This window comes from Panulirus ornatus, chromosome 8, assembly GCF_036320965.1.
Source record: "Panulirus ornatus isolate Po-2019 chromosome 8, ASM3632096v1, whole genome shotgun sequence".
In the NCBI taxonomy this organism is placed as follows: domain Eukaryota; kingdom Metazoa; phylum Arthropoda; class Malacostraca; order Decapoda; family Palinuridae; genus Panulirus; species Panulirus ornatus.
Genome location: NC_092231.1, coordinates 11903197 through 11926389, shown reverse-complemented (window position 1 = coordinate 11926389; position 23193 = coordinate 11903197). Strand labels below are relative to the sequence as shown.

The 23193-nt window shown below is 43.3% G+C and overlaps 1 protein-coding gene across 6 annotated transcripts in view; it reads left to right on the top strand.

Annotated features, from left to right (window-relative positions):
• egr (TNF superfamily member 12 eiger) overlaps nucleotides 1-23193 on the top strand; it is a 284864-nt gene that overhangs the window by 252467 nt on the left and 9204 nt on the right. For 2 of the 6 annotated variants that reach the window (XM_071664134.1, XM_071664135.1), the window contains 5 exons: nucleotides 14262-14361; nucleotides 16219-16320; nucleotides 19416-19550; nucleotides 20139-20259; nucleotides 22248-22384. In XM_071664134.1, the coding sequence (XP_071520235.1) occupies nucleotides 14262-14361; nucleotides 16219-16320; nucleotides 19416-19550; nucleotides 20139-20259; nucleotides 22248-22384 (595 nt within the window). Of the gene's footprint in view, nucleotides 1-14186; nucleotides 14362-16218; nucleotides 16321-19415; nucleotides 19551-20138; nucleotides 20260-22247; nucleotides 22385-23193 lie in introns of all 6 variants that reach the window. The other 4 variants (XM_071664137.1, XM_071664138.1, XM_071664133.1 and 1 more) reach the window with 3 other exon arrangements.

The window sequence follows — 23193 nt, the reverse complement described above, 5'->3', positions numbered from 1 at the left end:
GTTGTGTCATCTTCGGCTCAGCATTCCCTCCTAAAGTTCCCGTCTCGATTCTCGTTATCTCTTTCGTCTTCTGTCTTCACGTTCAGTGGCGTTCATGTGCCTTCCTAGCCCTCCCCCCCCCCTCTCTCTCTCTCTCTCTCTCTCTCTCTCTCTCTCTCTCTCTCTCTCTCTCTCTCTCTCTCTCTCATTAATGTTATCATAGTCTTAATTATCAGTATTTCATTTTCTACCTTTCTCTCATCTTCTCCTTCGAAGGATTTTCCCTTTTAACATTGATCAACACTTTTTCCTCATCCACCGTTTCTTCGCTTCCTTTTCCCTTTTCCTTCTCATCTTCGTTACCGGAGTTTCGGGTAATCTACCCCTCCTTTCTTACGGACCAATCACTTGGCTCCCGTTACAGACATTTTCTCCTCGTCTCTTCTTCCATCTCCCCCTCTCCCTCCCCAATACACTTCCCCATCCTCCCGACCCCCTCTCTACCCCCAATGCCACCCATCCTACCCCTGTATTACCCCACTATCCCCCCACACTGTTAATTACCTTGTCATGCCTGTATCTTTCATCTTCAGCAAGTCAGGTTCGGAGGGTCATTAAGTCTCTTTCGCATTATCTATGATTCGTTTTGACTTTCATCCCCGAATTTTCAACGCGAGAAGCTTTGTGATTCCTGTGTATATCATCCGTGCGGAAAATCTCTCTCTCTCTCTCTCTCTCTCTCTCTCTCTCTCTCTCTCTCTCTCTCTCTCTCTCTCTCTCTCTCTCTCTCTCATCCCACTTGGCTACGTGAAGCCAGACTGTCGCAGTTATGGTTTCATGGCGCTATATCTGGCGTTGCTGTCATATATATATATATATATATATATATATATATATATATATATATATATATATATATATATATATATATATATATTCGTACTGTATTAACTGTAGCGTACGAAGGTAGTGTGCTCAATTATCAACAAAAATACATATAAGAATATATGTATGAAACATAATTTGTAATACAGAAGTATACATCTATATCGCTATACATTTTCATACTTCTGTATTTCTGAAAACAACCATTAGTAAGGAAGATATATATATATATATATATATATATATATATATATATAGAGAGAGAGAGAGAGAGAGAGAGAGAGAGAGAGAGAGAGAGAGAGAGAGAGAGAAGAACACACACACACACACACACACACACATATATATATATATATATATATATATATATATATATATATATATATATATATATATATATATATATATATATAATGAGAAGACACCAACTGCCCCCGAGCAGATCTGGTGCTGGCCTCACCACCCACACCAGCTGTCACCAGTCATACAAACAGAGGTACATGACGAGAGCAGCTCTGCTCCTCCTGCCATTCCTTCTATGTCAGACACATAACTCGAGTTGCCCCTCATCGAACACAGCCGTCCTTACCATGGCAATGACATGAGTCATAGATTTAGTTTTATTGTATTGTAAAGCGAGTGTCTCATTATATATATATATATATATATATATATATATATATATATATATATATATATATATATATATATATATATATATATATCTTTCTTTTTTCTTTCAAACTATTCGCCATTTCCCGCATTAGCGAGGTAGCGTTAAGAACAGAGGACTGGGCCTTTGAGGGAATACCCTCACCTGGCCCAATTCTCTGTTCCTTCTTTTGGAAAAAAAAAAAAAACGAGAGGGGAGGATTTCCAGCCCCCCGCTCCCTCCCCTTTTAGTCGCCTTCTACGACACGCAGGGAATACGTGGGAAGTATTCTTAATCCCCTATCCCCAGGGATATATATATATACATATTCATCATGAGAGATGGAAATTATTCTTGAAATATCAGTGCATCTAGAGACCTTCAGACAGCATTCAAGACCCCCTAGTATTATCCCTTCATATCTACAACATATGATAATGTGTCTATAGATCATTGCAATACAAACGTGTCTTCAGATCATCGCAAATACAGAGCAACAATAGCTTGTGGGGGTGGTTGAGAAAAGGTTATATAGACTGGCCTCAATTCAAGAACAGAAAGTTATCCTAATTAAGGTATTATCTCTGGCATAAGGCCTTCTAAACGGCTTGTTTATATCATCAAATCTTCCACACTCGGTAAGTATGTGACCCAGATGAGTGAAATTCTTCGCACTACTGAGTTAGCAGTAGTCAAGTTCAGCACCCTGCGTGCGTCTGAGAGCGCCAGATTTCCTTCGTTGTCACAAGTGTGGTACAAGTGACTGTATGCTTAGTAGTGGCAAACCATTGACACGTAGTGAGGATTGGTTCACATGTGGAACGTTGGCAGAATGTGTTACCAACACTCCATGTTTGGCATTACGTTTATATTCTCTGTAACCTACTTTGGAAAGTAATGACAAAGAAAGGGAGGATTTTCAGCCCCTTCCCCACATCCACTTTACTGACATCTGTAACACACAAGGACAGACGAGGGTAGCATTCTTCATCCCATATCCCCAAGGATATATATATATATATATATATATATATATATATATATTTTTTTTTTTTTTTGCCGCTGTCTCCCGCGTTTGCGAGATATATATATATATATATATATATATATATATATATATATATATATATATATATATATATATATATATATATATATATTCTCACTTTCGTCACATACTATCATTGATCATTTCCCCACAAACCCTCAATCAAATCTTGATGTATCGCACTGACGCGTCCCTCAGGTGAGGTCAATTTCCCCTCCTCCCTCGCGACTATCACTTGGACGACCGAGCATTGTGTTTCAGGCGGGGGAATGTTGCCAGATAATCAGCCCCAGGGCCAGTCACCTCCCCCGCTGACGCCTAGCTCTTGTTTGTTTTGGGCAACACACTGCGAGAGAGAGAGAGAGAGAGAGAGAGAGAGAGAGAGAGAGAGAGTCAGCAGCGCACCTTAAGAGCCGTGTCTTTTATTACGTCTCTCTCTCTCTCTCTCTCTAACCCCCCTCCCCCAATGCTCTCACAAAATCCCTTACGCAGGAGTGACCCCCAACCCACCGCTAACTCCTATGTTAACATCACCTCACATACATGAGCCAATAAGGTCCTCTCGCCTTGTGAAGCCATCAGTCTGCCTTACCTCTACCTATACACCAGGGTTCTCTCCACACATCGCCTTCGAGCAGCTGTGTAGTAACGCAGGCTCGCCAGAGCCAGGGATTCGCTCACTCACTCCTTCTCCACCAAGCCAGCCAGCCTCTCTCTCTCTCTCTCTCTCTCTCTCTCTCTCTCTCTCTCTCTCTCTCTCACCAACAAAAGTATTGCTTTTAATCTCTCCATCTGACATTCGGTCACCCACCTACGCCTACGCGGCGGTTTCAAGTCTCTCTCTCTCTCTCTCTCTCTCTCTCTCTCTCTCTCTCTCTCTCTCTCTCTCTCTCTCTCTCTCTCTCTCTCTCCTCCACCTGGCGGAGCTGCTAACGTTTGCTGGCAATTCTTATTAGTGGTCGTTTAGTTCTGACCTGACAACTTTCATACTGCGTATGTTGCTAATATTTACGTCAACAGTGTTACGGGTTGAGTCAGTTTATACGTATTTTTTTTTCTCAAGCTTTGACGTGGGTGAAGGATGCTGTGTGTGTGTGTGTGTGTGTGTGTGTGTGAGTGTGTGTGTGTGTGTGTGTGTGTGTGTGTGTGTCGATATATATATATATATATATATATATATATATATATATATATATATATATATATATATATATATATATATATATATACGATGGCAGACATGACATTCTCGTGTAGGTATGGTTTATGACAGGTGTTGGTACATCTGCTGGTGACCCCCTGTGTTTTACAGCTGCGTGTGTGTATGTGTGTGTGTGCGTCTATTGTTACCCTGGCTCCGTGTGAGACTGAAGGGGGGAGGGGGGCTGAGGCCGCTACCCTCGCGTGGGAGTGAGGATCTCTGGCTACTACCGTGTGTTTTGCCGCTCCTGTGTGGGAGGGAAGACCCCAACGTATCTTAGTGTCTGACGTGGGAGGGAGTTTATTACTCCCTCTCTCTCTCTCTCTCTCTCTCTCTCTCTCTCTCTCTCTCTCTCTCCACAGTGTATCTTAGCGACACGCGTGGGTCGGCTCTACTGACGTCGTGTGTGTGTGTGTGTGTGTGTGTGTGTGTGTGTGTGTGTGTGTGATCATCCCTCACTTGCCAGGGGTCTTACGAACACATGTGGTGGGAAAGGTCCTTTACATCCACATCTGAGAGGGTCATATCATTAAACCCCCATACACAAGGGTCTTATTGCCCCCATACATATAGTATGGTCTTAAACTCTCTTCTCTTTTCCTTGTCCCTTTTTTTGCCCCATGCCGGAGGCGTTAATCCCTCCCCCACCGTGTGTGATGGTAGGGTCCTTATTTACCCTTACGTCTTGTATGGTTTTCGTTACTGGTCTTTGTGAATGGAGTCATCACTACAGCAGGTTTCGTTCGGTATTCCCCAACACGGACGCCTCCACACAGCTGGCGACAGCGTGCAACCGCACCCAAACACAATCACACCAGAGCTCTGATGTTTATATACATGTAAGCATGTGTGTACGTGGGAGGGCGGGTACACATACCGGCGTAGCCAGGCACGCGGGCATGGCGTCACTGAGGGAAGGGGGGGGTTGGATGGGAGGGATAAGGGGGAGGGGGCAAACGAGGGCACCAGAGGTGACCGGTAATACCAATACCCTCTCGATAAGGTCAAGGGTAGTCGGTGTCTTTTGTTGTTGTGGCAACGGTGGTGGTGATTGGCGGTGGTAAGGGTGTGTGTGTGTGTGTGTGTGTGTGTGTGTGTGTGTGTGTGTGTGTGTGTGTGTGCATAAGGGATAATGGTCGTAATTAACGAATTAATGAATCAAGTGCGCTCCAAGGCTCAGTATCCCACAAAAATAATGCATGAAATATCGATCAAGGGTTATAAAATGGGATGCACTGAACAGTCATTGGGTATTATGAAGGTGGAGGCTATACACAACAACAGCCACGTCATACATGGAAGATTTCCTCGTTGACTGGGATGGCGATTTTCTTGTTGGCGGGTCGTGCGAGCTCCTAAGGGTGCCGTACGCCTCTGAAACGAGGGACCTTGGATTGCTGGTTATGATGGCAGGTGTTGTGCAGGTCATGGGTGATGGCTGAGGAGTCGAAAAAGGTGAGGTGCGAGCAGCACATCTCGACTGAGATTGTCCAAAGAAGGATCGAGGATGATTACTCGTCATTTTCTGAACTTTTGCTGCTAATCAGCGGATGAGGGGAAGGAGGCATGGGGTGATGGTTGTTTAGGCGAATTTAGGAAGAATATGATAAGCCTTGGCATTCCCGAGTTCGAGTGAAGGGAGTCCAAGTGACTTGAAGAACGTAGAGACGAGATCCGGATGATTTCACGAGGTGGCTCGTATGATCCATCCAGCTCAGCCTGTCGTCCAAAGCGACACCGAGAAGCTTTCGTGGATTGAAGAACCTTCGGGGCTGTGGGTTGACTCGGACAGTATGATGGTGGGACATGGTTGGCGGCCAGGTTAACTTACAATGACCAATGATCTTGGTTCGGTTAATGGTGAAGTGGTTGGTGATGGTCCGGCTCTGCTGAGGACGGTTTGGAGTGCGATGAATCCGGGAGACCTGTGGTGTGGACAGCGATTACAATGGTCCACAGGTCATCCCCCTTACGTACATCTAGCGGCTGTGTCCATCAGGACATCACTCAAGACGGTGATGCTATGTAGTGTCTTACATTACCAATCTGTCAAGAGCCTTTGGAGCTGAAAATGTCCATGTAGGGTTTAGTAAAACCGCATAACTTTCACAGAACAAGGCGAGGACCGGGAATGATGAATTTGGGTTGTAATTTAACGAGATATTGAGGGTGTTGACTTCGGTAATGGAGAACACATAAGATGTCTTCTCATTAGGGAAATCTGCTTGCTCAGTCCACTTAGTTCTCTCTTCTTTCTTTACCACGTAATGATGTTTTGGTTCGTTAATAATTCTCCCTTAACGTCATGTTTAGCTGTTTTCTCCGGTACAAATCTATGGTCTGCATCGCTCATTCTCTTTCCTTGTATCAACGTATCAACTATGATTATGTGATGAGGTTATGATTGGGTCTCTAATACCTACTCCTGGTACAAATCAGTACTCGTGTACAGATTTGTTCATGATCGGGTATTCTAGTATGAACCTTTTTTTTATATCATCACTCCCAAAAGACTTTATATCACGTATGAAATCAAACTGACGGACTTATACTGTTTAGGTACAAGTCTGCATCCTTCTCCGTGCGATAGCTTTACATATGCCATTTTGTGAATGTCTTATCATCTTGCTCTCATTAGTAACATCATTGGTTTCGCTATATATATATATATATATATATATATATATATATATAAATAGATCCCAGCTGTACGAATTCTCTCTCATCCTCCCCAATCCCCTTCTGATCAAATTCATCCACTCAGGATTACAACACGACTGCGAATCGAAGATCATATAAGTATCACTAACAGAATACATTTACGAAGTCCTCAACGCCTGTGTATATACATATATCTTCTCCAATTAGCTGTGATGGTGGCTCTTGTGGGGCCAGCACTAATAGCCTTACGGATCAGCCGGTTATCTCTGACATAATATAACCTTTAATGGCTTATATTACGTTACTGGTGCTGCATCTGACATCTTTTTCTTTGCGAGATTCTTCGATTAATTTTTTGTGTGTGTGTCGATGTTTGTCTTTTTTTTCTCTTTCTCTCTTTTTGTCTCCCGCTATCTCTGTATATATATATATATATATATATATATATATATATATATATATATATATATATATATATATATATCATCGTAAGGTGCCTGAGGATTGGCGGAATGCATGTACAATGCCTATGTATAAAGTCAAGGTATAAGTTTGTTGAGTTTACGTGGCAAGTTTAATGGAAACGGAGTGAATGAGAGGGAGAAGGCATGTGTGGAGCACCAGACCGGGAAGTAACAGTCTGGTTTCAAAAGTGGGAGAGGATGTGCGGATCAGGCATTTGCTTTAAAGAATGTGTGTAAGAAATATCTCTAGACACAAAAGGATTTGCATGTGGCGTTTATGAATATGAGGAAAGCATATGTGAGGGTTTATAAGAGATGCCTTGTGGAAGGAACGCTGCTAGAAGCAGTAAGAAATTTTCATCTAGGATGTAAGATATATGTACGAGTAGGAAGAGAGGATAGTGAATGGTTCCAAGTGAAGGTTGGTATGGATGGGATGGTGAGAAAGTTTAATGCAAGAGTTCTGGAGAGAGGGGTGAGTACGCTTTATGTAGGAGTTGCCACAAGAGTCATTTCATGTGTGGCTGGTCTTCACACTGAAGCTATTGTTAACAAGTAGCCAGACTCTTGCTGCCGATCCAATTCACGAATGCTGGGACAAACCCGGACAGCTCATGAGAGCAGTGACCGAAGCAACACATGTAGCACAGAGACAAGGACAGCAACGTCGCAGTAGACATAAAGTATCTTTTTTTAAGAAACTGCAACAGGAGCTCTTAATAAATCGGAAGGCTCTCCATTCTACGCTGGCTAAGAAAGAGGGAAGAAGAAGAAGAAGAGCATCTCCCAATGAGACCCCTGTAGATACAGTAAAGCTGCTTGCTAGTAAAATTGTTGTGGCTCTTATACAACATCTTCACCCTTTGGGGTTGAACAGAAATGATTTGAAACTCAAGAGCTGGAAAAGAACGATATTAAGAAAAAGATATAGGAAGGGATTACGTGATGATACCGTTGAAAATATATATATATATATATATATATATATATATATATATATATATATATATATATATATATATATATATATATATATATAAACTCTATTAGTCTGAGAAAGATATTAGCGATGAAACTAAATATTCAGATAAATATCAACTTTCGATCCAACTTAGCCTCAAGTTCATTCAAGACGCAACAGTAACCCGATCAACTAAGAGAGAATCTTAAGGCGCATCAGTCAAAGGAAGGATAGACTTCCTAGAACTTATGCCAGAGTTCTGAAGGCTATTTACTGCGTCAGTTACGAAAAGATAAACAGTTCTATTTTCCCAGAGCTTTTAAACTAGAGGAAGGCGAACTTTGTGATTTACAACCTGATGGACGCAAGAAAGAGTATAGGTTTGTGCATATATATTTATTCCTATGAGTCCACGGGGAAAATGAAACACGACAAGTTCCCAAGTGCACTTTCGTGTAATAATCACATCATCAGGAGAGATACAGGAAAGAAATAAAAGTCAGCTGATATACAACGAAGAGACGTAGCCAGGACGCCATTTGGTAAACAAGTGACTGTCCAAGACAGACTTGTTTACCAAATGGCGTCCCAGCCACGTCTTTTCGCTGCACATCAACTGACTGTTACATTTCTTTCTTGTATCTCCCCTGATGATGTGAATATTACACGAAAGTGCACTTGGGAACTTATAGTGTTCTATTTTCCCAGTGGACTCATAGGAATATACTTGATCACGCGCAAAATTGTGATCCTTTCCAATATATATATATATATATATATATATATATATATATATATATATATATATATATATATATATATATATATATGTGTGTGTGTGTGTGTGTGTGTGTGTATGTGTGTGTGTGTGTGTTACTAGTCTTCTCTCTCTCCTCCGTTTCTTTGTAACCAGTTCTCTCACCTCGTCTGCTTTCTCTTCCTTCGTCTCTATTTCTACCTCTCTTTCACCTCTGACCAGACCCTCTCCTTGACGGTATTTCTTCCCTCCGTATCAACCCTTTTCTTAAAATACCTCACGGCTGCTTACCTTTCCCTTTTTCCCCTGTGGTAGGTATTGCTTATTTTCATTCTCTTTGCCACATTCCCTCCCCCTCCTGCTCCACAGCCCTCTGGTCCCTTCACGGTTACCTAAAGCCTCACCTCAGGGTCACCCTTCCATAACTCTCTCTCTCTCTCTCTCTCTCTCTCTCCCTCTCTCTCTCTCTCTCTCTCTCTCTCTCTCTGGCGCCTCGGTCCGTCACTCAGGGGGGAGGTTCCGCCCACGGCCGCTCCCCCGCTCTGCCCTAACACCCACCTTTCTACGCCCCGCCACCGCCAGGGGGGGATGGGGGAATAATCCCGGCGCCTCTCCCATGACGCGCCGTGGCAGGTGTCGGCGCCAGGCCGATGTTACCTGCACTGGCGCTCCTCCCTAGGGGAGGATGATGTCTGGCCTTTGACTATCCCCTTCATCCACAGCCCCAGCCCTCAACCCCATCACCCCCTTCTCCTAGCACCATTCCCCTTCTCAAAGCACCTCTTTGCCCTCTTCCAACCCTCTCTCCCATTACCTACCGCCCTTTCCTTCCTCCTGTGTTTTACTATCCTCTAAACTCAAGATCATGCCGGCAGATAAGCCACGTCAGAGACCATCAGGGCTCATCTGAATCTCTCCTTCTCATGCGCTCCTCTCTACGCTTCTCCCTTCCTCGATACCGACGAAAGACAGGCCAGAAGAAACAGGAAGAGAATTTATATGGACACGCACGTATATGGGATCATCATTAGCGTTTTGAGTTTTCAGGCTCTGTGTGTGTGTGTGTGTGTGTGTGTGTGTGTGTGTGATTATCATATGTGTATCATGAGATGAGAGTTTGAGCACTTGTGTTGCCTGTCTCTTATCCATGCATATATGTATTATGTCTTTACTCCTATATGTGCACGTAAATACACACGCACCCCAACCACTATGTGTGTATGTGTGTGTGTGTGTGTGTGTGTGTGTGTGTGTGTGTGTGTGTGTGTGTGTGTGTGTGTACATAATCTATCTCTGAATGTTTTACATACAATGGGTAATCATTCTCATGATAATGTTTTGTGAACAACAAGTGTTTCCGGTAGGGTACAGCGAGGGAGGGGATGGCTGTCTTAGGTTTCAGGGATAGGAGGTTACGGTGGAGGGGTGGTGAGGGAAGGAAAAGGGGGGAAGAGAGGGTGAGGTGGTGGGGGGAAGTGATTATACAGTGTGTTGGGCAGGAGCTACGGGCGGCACGGCTGAACCGTGTAGATAAACCGAGTGAAGAAGTACGCCACTGCAACCCGACTCCCAGCTACCCGAGACCAAAGCAGGTGCTTTTTAATGGTTTCCAGATGATTACAGATCAGATTTTAGAGGCGACTCCGACTTCCCCTATAATTTTTTTTTTCTATGAGGTATATTTGATGTCAATCTTGTCGAATTTTTCATATTTTTCATTTTTATATTTTATGTGGTTCACTATATAGCGTTTTTGTGGAGGCTTTTATCATCCTTAAAAGAGCGTTTCTTATCTCACTTTATGGTGATCGTTTTGGGGCGAGTCTATTATAGCATTTCTGTGAGCTTGTACCACTTTATCCAGCTTTAAGACAATTAATTCGTCCTGAGTTCATTCCTCTCTTTTTTTTTTTCCGTTGCTCCAATGCATCATTCTGTGGGAGATCTTGCAAGGAACCTTCCTCCCAAGTCTCATTTCGATGGATCCATACACAATCAAAGAGCGATCTGAAGATCTCTCAAGAGATGGTATTTCTCCACGGAACCCTTTATCATATTTAAACAAGGGCAGGTAAAGGGAATCAGATCGCTCCGTCTCGTCTGGATGGATTCAAACACAAGCGCAAAGAACATTTTTTTTTTTCTTTTGTAATGCACTGCTTTCGATGTCACCTTAAGAAGGGGATTGGAACTTGTTATTTAAAACATCACATAAAGCGATGAGGGCGTCGTGAAAGACGAACGTAAACACCGTTCGAGTTTATGAAAGGATCAACCCAGATCAAATGGTACTGTGTCCAGTTTTAACTGCCCCTCTTTAATGAACGGAGGAGACATGAAGGCGTTTGAACGTCCCATGGAAAAGGCAGGTATGAATTTAACGTTATTACATCAACAATAACGGAACAATTACAAGATGGCGAGGACGTGTCCATGAATGTGTCATGTCTTATATCGGTAAACTTTCAAGTCGAGTCTTGGGGAATTAGGGATTGGTAGATAATTGATCATATGGTAAACCAACTGAGATAAGCTCCAGAGGTTTACATCCACATCAGTAGATAACTCCTATCCTTCCTTCACCCCAGAGAAAGACGAATTAAAAGAAATGATTTAAAAAAAAAAAGTTATCTTAAAATGTTAAGCCCGAGCAAGGAACGGTTTTATGTGAGCGTGACGGGTACAAACCAATGAGAACACACACAATACTGAATGGGATACCTAATAAGACATGGAATCACTGTCAGTCAAACGGTACAGAAATCAACAAGAAAAGAAGCGACGAAACAGCAAATGCCATCGTACACTTAGTGGTACACAAACAATGAACACAAAGCACTTTCTATCGTTATAGAAGCCAACTATGAAATCTTACGTCGTGAAATGTATTTATTTCTAGAACTACGAAAAAGAATTTCGAAATATCCGAAGAACCTACATCTTTGACATCGTTACACAAAATGACGTATACGAAAGCCCTTCAATTCAGTTCAGAAAAACTGTTTCTTGTATTCACCATTATTTCCCCAAGTGTCGGTGGGTGTTCATGTGCCAATTTCATTTTTGTCCGCCCCTTTCACAATACGTCTCACTCCTCCCCCTCTCTCTCTAAGGCACACACCGTCGTACCCTTCCAATCAGTCCAAAAACCTCAACACTAACCATATCTCGCTGCCTCAACCCTCCTCCCTCCACCTCCGCAACATGAAACCGGAACCCGGGCCAGCTCATCAGCGCGGTCGGAGCGAGACAAATGACTGCCCCATGAGTGGGATATCTATCCGCTGGCGTCAGCTGATCTCTATAATGTCAGCTGATCCCCCCATGATGTCACCCCATGGAACACAACACGCACCACACATGACGCATAACGCATGACGCATTAGACCCCACACTCCGCTGACCTTTTGACCTTGGTGACGATAGATATGTCATATCCGGGAATGAGATATAGAGAGATTGGAAGTCATATATATATATATATATATATATATATATATATATATATATATATATATATATATATATATATATATATATATATGAAGTCAATTGAATTGCACTCAACTTTTCATGGCTTAACACTGAGCCTTTCCTTTGTAAACACTGATGCCCTCAGCCTCGTACAGAATCGCCCTGTGTCATCCAGGACAGTTAATGAACCACTCTGTTCTTAGCAGTGGTTAACGCAGCACTCTTGCGCCGTCTCCCATCATCTGATCTTGTGTCTATCTGCTATTCCTATATGTCTATTGCTGCTGCTACTTACTCAATCCTGCAAGGTATTTTTCCTACCTGTTTCCCGTCCGGCGTGTTGCCGGAGGGAATGAAGAGGGGGAAAGAGTCTTTCCTTTACTGTCCATTCCTTCTACTATTTCCTAAGGGGATTGGCATCTCTCTTTAGCAGTATTAAGGACAGCCCACCTCCCTTGGACAGTGGGTCTTTGTGGTGTGTGTTTCTATGTAATTTAATTCGTTAAGTGAGCGTCGGTTGCCATGTACCCAAGTATTTGAACATGTTTACTTTATACAGCATTACTGTGAACGTCATTTTCTCTATACTTTTTTTCGTGTGAAATTTGTTCACGTGTTAACCTTCTTTCAGGTGCACAAGATTTATCTGTATCGTCTTTTGTTCTTAATATAAGTCTTTTTTAAGTTTACTTCTTTCATAAGTAAGCCGTATTTGTAAATACATAAATACATCCTGTATACATACATCAGTGTCTACAGCATACATCCATTGTATAGAGAACACGATCTGCTCTGATCATTATCTGAGCCTGAACCAAATCAACAAAGCCACCTCGGCAATATTCACACTCTACTGACTGTCAGTTCGCCATCTCTTCTTTCCAACGTCTGCATTTTGGCTCGCGATGGTCAGTACTCCATATACAGCGTCGGTTGCGACGTGATACTGGAGGTGAGGAGCGATATAATCATTGGTGTGGTTCCGACACAATCTGATGTAATGCCCCAATATGCGCTTGTGCGCACACACACACACACACACATACATGGGTGAAGTGGTTAGCATTACTGACCACGAGTCATTACGGGCCAGCCTGGGGTCAGATCCACATGGGTTCGAATCCTAAACGTCGGTCTACAAGCAACCCAGGTGTTCATCCTTCCCTCGGAGCTTGCCGATATATATATATATGTATATATATATATATATATATATATATATATATATATATATATATATATATATATATATATATATACATATATATATTTCTTTCCTTGTAAAGTATGGCTTTCTGTTGGTGTAAACTTTTGTTGGTACTGATGTATAGTACTCTATTCTAGTCTTCATATTATGATTTGAAAATTTGATGCCACACCCTGATGAACGAAAATACTTGTTTAGGAATATATACATATATACATATATATATATATATATATATATATAGAGAGAGAGAGAGAGAGAGAGAGAGAGAGAGAGAGAGAGAGAGAGAGAGAGAGAGAGAGAGAGAGAGAGAGAGAGAGAGAGAAAAAAAATATGATTATGAATATAGATCTGATAAATAGAGAGAGAAATAAACTGATCTATACAGACATACTTTTAAGCCAGATAGATGCATAGATTGATTAACTGACTGATTTATGAAATAGATTATAGAGTAACTAGCATTAATTCTTCTTTATACGGCATCGTAGCACCTTGCTTTACCTAATACACTGAATTTCACACGTTGAATTGGTCTTTGCTTCGTAACACCGGCATAGTAGAAGACCCTCCCCACCCAAAACTGTGTTGCAAGTAGACTCTTCCCCAACCCCCAAGACTGATGCCAGTAGTGCCTTTCCCACCTCACTCATTAACACCAACGAGAGTGAACAGTGAACATCTCACCCTCAACCACTAATACCTCCTCCTTACGGAGAGGGGAGAACATTCTTCCTCCCCCTGGACGTGTGGACTGTTCACAGTAAAGCCTCGTCGGTTCCTCTTTGGGTGTTGAACTGTCTACGATGTCGTAACCTTCCTTAGAGTTAGTGTGAGGAGGAAGGGGAGGGTTTCCCAGTGTCACACTAACGGCTCGCCTCACCTCAACCCCCCCAGAGTACCCAATCTGTGGAGCACTAAGAAACGACGCCAGCCCTATCCACGTTCCTCAGGCGCTCACCTCTCCTCCAGGGCGCGTGTGCAAGAGGACGACGACGACGCCCTCGTCGAGGTCTTCCCTACTCCGAGCAGGCGACGCCCCGCGGTGTTGAAGAGAAGGTCGAGGACCAAGGTATGTCGGAGACGCCAGCGCTCGTAAATAGCTATAGTTCCTTTTTGTTGTTTTTCTTACGTAGGATCGTCTTGGAAAGAGATCCTATCTGCTATGCCTTGCTGTGGGTGTTGAACCATTTCAGTGTTAACATTCAAGTAGGTTTGAAAACTTTCTTTAACACCTTGCTGGTGCCTTATTTTCAAAAATTTAACAAGCAACTTATTTTTTTTTTTTCGGATATTGGAACTTAACCTTGAATTCCTTGTTTTAAGTTCTTTTGGGTCATTGCAGTGCCATATTTAACAGTAGTAACTTGCCAAGAAGGCGAGTAAAATTTAACCATTTTTCAACCAATGTAGTGCTGGGACAGCTACCTTATAGACCCAGCGGTGTCCAAACCAGATGAAGCCATTGGGAGAAACTCACGAGTCACCGAAATCATGGCACGTCCGAGAGCCGTGTTTGCCGAGAGATTTTGATAAAGGAGAAAATTAGAAAAAATGTGTCACTTAGATTCTAAAGAGCCACACCAGGTTACATGTAAAGTCTGCATCACAAGACCTGTGACACAGAGGTGTACAGAGTGACTTGATTTTCTATATCTTTGCTCACCAGTGTAAAATATAATCATAATTTCTGGCCTCTTAACACAGAGGAGAGGGTCATTCTTAGACTAAGTATAACGAAGTTATCCTACGTCTCAATGATTAATTAAACTCATTATTCATCCCAAGGGTAAAGCGTAATAGTGTGGTTTTAGTACTGTGAAGAGGAAAGTTGTAGGTTCGTGTGAATGTCCTTATAATTACGAAGAACAAAGCTGAGTAATTTGTCTGTCGATCAACATTGCTTGTGTAGAGATGTAAAAGGCATTTCATGAGAGACGATCACTATTTGATATCATAAAATAAGTTCTATCATATCAAATTATAAATTCTTACTCTCATGTCAAGCTTGATGTTCATCGTCATGTGTCAACATTACGGGGATGTCAAAGCTTTGGTGAAATTTTCTGTAATGTCTTCATCAGAGAAGGACAGATGGTTTGGACACCGCTGGATGAGCAATATACTTTCCATACATTAGATTATATACCAGTCCACTGATATATTTCACCTGTATGTCAGTATATTGTAATGCTATGCATGCATACCACTCCGCCAAACAGACCAGGCAATACCTCCATGGGTAGAGAACTTCACCTTTTTTTGTCGTTTTGTGCATAATATTACTGTCCTCCCATACCTCAGTCTCTGCACAATAACTAACACCACCACATGTGGCCTCAACTCCCTCCCTTACCACTCTTCGCCTCCAACCAGACCTCAGCCTCCAACCCAATCCATGCCTACGCCACTCCTCGCCTCCAACCCTACCCATGCCTACGCCACTCCTCGCCTCCAACCAGACCTATGCCTCAAACCCTACCCGCGCCTACGCTTATTATCAAGCGCTCCCATTCCTCTCCGACGCTGGAATCCTCCTCTTCGACACGTCTGTCCCCCAACTTCATCATCCTGAAGCCTGGGTCTCTAGCATAGGATAATACCCAACCATCCACAGGTCACTTCCTAGTCCTATACTTGCCTCCTTTCGCTTCTCGTTTCCCCCGATACCTGGCCCATACAACGCTCCACCAACACGCCCACATTCGCATAAACCAACCTCACCCAAAACCATTCCAGACACAAAAAAATCTGTTACTCCACAACACGATCACCGCACAGTCCACCAACCAACCTTACCCATTCAGCTCCAGCTCTCCCACACACACACACACACACACCTCCCTCCGCTTCAGCCTCCAATACGGCCCTGTAACGCCCTATTTGCCTCCTGCTACATAACCTTGGCTCACTGTGTCACCCTTCCCAGAGTTTGCACGGCACCGGCAGACGGGTACAGCAGCGGAAGAAGACACGAGTCCAATCTAACTCAAACCGCGTGCCTGTCCTGTTCCGCGATTCCCTTGTGAAGGTAGTGGCGGCACGTAGCTGTGTGTGCGTGTACCCAAGTCAAATACATGCTATATATATATATATATATATATATATATATATATATATATATATATATATATATATATATATATATATATAATGTTTATGTATGTATGCGTGTCTGTACAGGCGTATGTCAGTGCCTCTTTATGTGCATATATTCTTTTTTCTATGTATTATTGTCTGTTTACGTGGATTATGTGTATACGTGATGTTGTGTATAAGGAATGAGCTATGTATACGTATGTTTCATTTGTCTCATACTTGCAACGATAAAAGGCTTACGCTCTGGGTATTTCAGCCCTGGAAATATTAACATTTCATATTTCCTGTTAACAAGTAATCACTGTTGGTGGGTAGAGTCAGTACTGTGTCTTATTATAAGTCGCGTTTGTTCACAGCTGATTGAAGAAGAAATGGGACACAAAACAGCTCTGAAATGCGTGGCTTTCTATGTACTTGGACATGTACATGCATTGTGTGTGTGTGTGTGTGTGTGTGTGTGTGTGTGTGTGTGTGTGTGTGTGTGTGTGTGTGTGTGTGTGTGTAATCATTACCAATTCACTGTACGAACTTAATAGTACCGTACGGGGAGGAAGTCTTACGCTCTTGAACATTCTCTACTGTCATACAACTTCTTGAATTTATGCATGAGGGAGAATTCAGAGCCTCTAGCCGTTCCCCGCAACTCAGCTCTCTTCAATTTCCTGATACAGCCCATTATGGTACCCTCCTCTGGACCTCCTCTATCACCTCTCTGTGCTTCTTTAGGTGCGGTGACCAGACCTCAAAAGCATTTTCTAGCTTTGGCCTTACGTATGATATGAATAGCTTGCTACATATATCCTTAATCATATTCTTGAAAGCTGTTCTGCTGTTTGCCAGAAGACTGCTCGTTCCTTAAAATATGGGACTTCGGTGACAAATCAGGGATAATATCGACTCCCAAATTCTTTCTTATACAAAGAATCCCGAAGCTTATTTCCCCACTCGATGACAATCATATCGAGGTCTTCTTTCACTGTGTGTACCATCCATCTCATGACCTCAAATTTCCTTGGGTTGGCCTTCATCGACCAACCCACCAGACCAACTCTGGGGATTTGTTTAGGTCCCCTTGTATGATGATGCAATCCTCTCTCTCTCTCTCTCTCTCTCTCTCTCTCTCTCTCTCTCTCTCTCTCTCTCTCTCTCTCTCTCTCTCTCTCTCTCTCATGAACCTAAGGTTCAACCGCAAACGTACAAAACGCAGAAATCCAATCCATCTGGCAAGTCATTCACGCAGATCAAGAACACTGGTTCTAAAGACGGGAACCCTGCGGTACGCCAGTGTTGTCCTTACCTCATAACTACCAGGGTTTCCCCTGACGTGTGTGATTGCATGTGTATGTTTTTCTTTTTCTTCTTTTTTCTCCTCTACATGCGCGTTGAGAAGTGTGTATGTATGTCTCCGTATGTGTGCGTTCATGTGTGTGTGTTTATATATGCGTATGTGTCTCTTGCTCGCTCACTGATATGTATACATGCATGTATCTTTTTGTGCACGATTATGTTTGTATTTACATATTAGTGCGTTTGATTACTTTTTTGATTACTATTTGTATATTACAGAAAGTTTATATTCGTGCTGTGTGTGTGTGTGTGTGTGTGTGTGTGTGTGTGGTGTGTGTCCTTACCATCGTGTTTATGAACATGTGTGAACCAGTGTGTCTGTGTCCCTACCATTGTGGTATGAACCACATGTCCCATCATATAGTCTCTGCAATACTATGAGCATCTGATGTGTGGAAGTTTGACCACAGAGAAGCAAGGGAGTCCTACAAATGACCTCGCCTGTATATGGTGACATGAATTCAAAACAGAGGCTACTTGTGTCGTGGGGAAGAAAAAGAAAAAAGATATACTATGGGCTCTTCTAGTGTCAGACCCACGTCGGAGACCAACAGAATATTCCCGATTTATCATTATGAGACTAAGATATTGACTTTGTATATAAGAGTATATGCGATTTCATACGTTTAAGTATGAGGGGAGTATACCTGTGTGTGTGTGTGTGTGTGTGTGTGTGTGTGTGTGTGTGTGTGTGTGTGTGTGTGTGTGTGTGTTGTCCAGCGGCTGGCTTCCTCGGTGGATATGAGACCGAATGTTTGAATGTAAGCCATATATGGGCTCCTCATCGCTATATACTGCTGATGCTAATCTTAAGATCTCATTAACTCCTTTCATCCAACTGGCCAATGGGCGGAATCGACTTGGGTTCCCATTCGCACAACCATTTATCAAACGCTAAACCATCTCATTCAGCAGTGGTATAGGTAGGGAGATGCAACCCCGTAGCTCAGAAGTAACCCATAGTCGCCCTTCTTGCAACCATAATGTTCCAGGCATAGTGCACTGTACAGGCTGGGCGAAGGGCAACAAGTCGATGCATCTGCTGAAGCTGAAGGGGTGGAAACCCGTGTGGCTTACACGGAGATGATATGACAGGCAGTGTGTTTCAGGAGACACGATGCATCAACCTGGTTATGCCCTTACTCATGTGATTGTGCTCTGTGGTCCTAGCGGACGGAACCTCTAAGTGTAGCGGCATGGGTTGTGCTTTCTGTTGTTGCCATGCAGTGCCGTGAATGATGCTGATAGATGTAGTTGAATTAGTTTCACGTGTTGTTGGAGTGAGTGCTGTATATCATTTCAAAGTGAAATACCTGGTTTTCCTCATATTTACTAATGGTTTTTGTGTGGTGAGGATTGTCATTACTATAACCGCACGTTCTGTGTGTGTGTGTGTGTCTTCTGACACCAGAAACCCCTTCCCAGTCTCCTTGAGACCTTCTCTGTCTCTGTCTCCCCATCTCTCTCTCTCTCTCTCTCTCTCTCTCTCTCTCTCTCTATATATATATATATATATATATATATATATATATATATATATATATATATATATATATATATATATCCCTTTCGCCCATCACTCCTCCTCTCCCCTCTTCCACACTGAGCCCTGCCTGCCCGTGTTTAGCCAAACTCACTCGCTTAGTTGAGTGTGCTGTGTGTTCCTTCCCCAAACCCCAGGCCACCTCCCGCCACGACGGTTACTCCGGCCGGAACAGCGTGACGCCCCAGGCCCCGCAGAAGGTAGTACAGGACCCAGCGCAGCCAGTCTTCGTGACGAGAGCAGTCCAGTCGCCGGTCATAAAATCCGACGAGGTAGGAGTTGTTTTACGATGACGTAATGACAAAAAAAAAAAAAGTACGATAGCTGTTACGTGCAAGGAGTCGTTCATTTTTGTAGTTACGTTTCATCTTTCTGATATCCTGATGGTAAGTTTTTTTGTTTTTTTCCGCAAGTAAAGACTAGCTGCAGTGTTTGCAACTGTAAGGTACTATTCATATATCTGAGTTAAAGACATTTATATCGCAAGTGGAAGACATGTGATTACCACTCCCTTTGCTATCTTACTCCCCCAAAAGGAACCCAAGAAAATCTGATATTACTCACGTAAAGAGCGACTCTACTTCAAAGTTTAAAGGGAGAATTAAGTAACACACTTGTAATTATGGTGTTTATGACAGATGAAAGAGCCTTTAGATCATCTTGACGGGAAGGGAGTCAACATATACTTATATATTTCTTTCTCTCTCTCTCTTTCCTCCCCTGGCCATTTCTTGGCCTTCGACAACTCTGATCGGCCGCTGAACTGTGAACTTCATTGGACCTGGGTGACCCGACTTTGCTCCCACTGTGGCCATGTCCCCTACCGACGACCCCCTGCGGGAACCTGGTGACGTACGCAGCTGGAGTCCAGAAAGAAGAAGAGGCCCGGTACGAGGCAGGGACGTCGCCGTCGCTGTTGCAGGTCCGCCGTCACCGTCGCCCACTTCGTCGCCACCCCGTTCAACAGGACTTCCCGCCACGGTACCTCAGTCCTCCAGGCGTTCACCACTAGCATCATGCACTCCACCGCTGTCATCTTATGGCCCTCTGCCATCACAACACACGCTCCAAATGCTCTTACACCACTGCCTCATACGCTTTCCTCACCGCCTCGTGGGCTCTGTGTCTTTCAACATCAGTTCAAGCTCCTCCTTTGCCACACTCGACGCTCCTTTATCGTCAAGTAATTCTCCTCACTCATCAGCTGATGCTCCTTCTACTGCTTATTATCATGTCATGCTCTTTGGCCACTCCTGAACCATCAACATATGAGCTTCTAGTTCACACTAATTACGCTCAGGTTTTCGTTGTGTCTCTCGTCTTTCCCCTAAAACCCTCTATTGCTCTCTTTGCCAACTCAGAATGATCCCTAGTCTCTCACGTTATGCTGCGCTCCCATCATCATTCCATAAACTACTCTTGTCATTATCTCTGCCACGGTCTTGCTATGAAAGAATTACGAACAAAATGCACAAACAGGTCTTCTCAAGGTCCTCTCCAGTTCATCTTCCACGCCGTTCCGGCCCGTCCTCCACTCTTTCCCGATTCTTCATCGAACCGTCCCAAGTTTTCCCCAGATCTTCCTCAGGTCTTCCACAAGTCCTCTCCAGATCTTCCTCAGTTCATTCCCAGGTCTTCCCCCGAGCTCCCAACGTTCCTCATGAAGCACGTTTTAAATCCTTCCTTCGTAGGACACTGAGGAAAGTTCTGCGGTATCACCAACCCACGTTTCACCCAGAGTTCGTATGGGGGTATTCATAAAACCGCCTTTGGTTTTATGAGAACGGGCCTCAAGACCAACGTGCGATTGGATTAAACCTTTCTCAAATTGTGACATACCTACCCGAAGAATCTGGGACCTGTTAGTGCTACTGTGGCTCAGCTGTGAGAGAGTAACAAAGTGTACGGTGTTGTTCTTTCTCCATAAACATTTGTCGTATTGTAAAGCAGATTGTTAGCAAAATCATTTATCCTGATCTTTTCCAGTCTTCCACGTCCCTGGTCTTCATCTGTTTTCTGAATGCTCGTTATTTTCATATTTAATGAATCTCCTATGCCTACATTCGACCATGGCTGTGCTGCGTCTTTTCAGTTCCTTGATTTACTCTTGACGTCTTCTTAAATTATGTTGCATAATTTTGCTCTGAAATAACTCCAAAGACCTCAACATGTTTCTTTTCTGTGCCAGTTGCTTTAGGAATCTCAACATTAGTTTTGGTATTAAGTCACTTTGTACATTATTTTCCTTTTAATTTTCTAGGATAAATCTCTCATGTTCCACACACACAGACACACACACACACACACACACATATATATAAATATATATATATACATATATATATATTTTCTTTTTTTCAAACTATTTGCCATTTCCCGCGTTAGCGAGGTAGCGTTAAGAACAGAGGACTGGGCCTTTGAGGGAATATCCTCACCTGGGCCCCTTCTCTGTTCCTTCTTTTGGAAGAAAAAAAAAAAGAATATATATATATATATATATATATATATATATATATATATATATATATATATATATATATATATATATATATATATATATATGCAAAGTAACAGAAAACAATGCTGTAAGTGCAGATTTCCTTAGGATACCCAACCTATACATCATTCTAAGAAACTATGACAGTGCAAGTGTGTTTCTAATTTACACTTGTAAATCTTGCATTTACACACAACGCCTGCAGTTTACTGTGTAAAACATAACACATGATGAATAAGTCATACTAATGCGTTCTCTCTCTCCTCCCTTGTGTGCGTGGCTTATGACACCCCGACCTCATCATTATCCCTTCCTCTCCCTATGCCTCCTGCTGTGTCACGTCCCCTCCCCAATAATTCCGACCCCGTTTTATCCCCTCACTGGATCCTTCTCCCGTCCATATTCCCCCCCGCCCCAAACCTTTCCCCTCGTCCCTTGGGTGTTGTTCTCTGCCGCCACCGTGGCTCCTCAGGCGCGACCGGCGGTGACACGCACGAGGAGTGGTCGCCCGCCGGTTGGATGGACAAGCTCGGCCTCAACCGCAAATACCCGCTTGACCGTGGCACCGTCACCGTCAGGGAGGCCGGCCTCTACTACCTATACGCTCAGGTATGTTACGCTACACTTGCCTCTACTACCTATACGCCCAGGTACGTTACGCTACACCTGTCTCTACTACCTATACGACCAGGTATGTTACGCTACACTTGTCTCTCTGGGCGTTACGCTACACTTGTCTCTCTGGGCGGTACGCTACACCTGTCTCTACTACCTATACGCTCAAGTATGTTACGCTACACTTGTCTCTACTATCTATACGCCCAGGTATGTTACGCTACACCTGTCTCTACTACCTATACGCCCAGGTATGTTACGCTACACCTGTCTCTACTATCTATACGCCCAGGTATGTTACGCTACACCTGTCTCTACTATCTATACGCCCAGGTATGTTACGCTACACCTGTCTCTACTATCTATACGCCCAGGTATGTAACGCTACACTCGTCTCTGATGTCTATACGCCCAGGTATGTTATGCTACACCTGTCCATGCTATTCATACGCCCTAATACGGTACGCTACACTGACTCTTATTACCTATACGTACTGATGCATTACGCCACACTATCCCTACTAAGTATACGCCCTTATACGATACGGTACGATGTCTCTACCACTTATACGTCCTGATGCGTTACGTTACACTGACCTCTTTACTTCCTCAGTGTGACTGGCATGTTCGTGGTTAGCCAGCCCTGCTCTCGGGGCTCATCTCTCTCATTCACATTCGTATCTTCAATATTCAACATGTCCTCATGCTCTGGAATATTTTTTTTTTCTCAGCCATCCAAAGATCCTGAAATTTTACGATTGTTTCCATTGACGATTTTTATTTCAGTCTCTCGTAAATTTTGT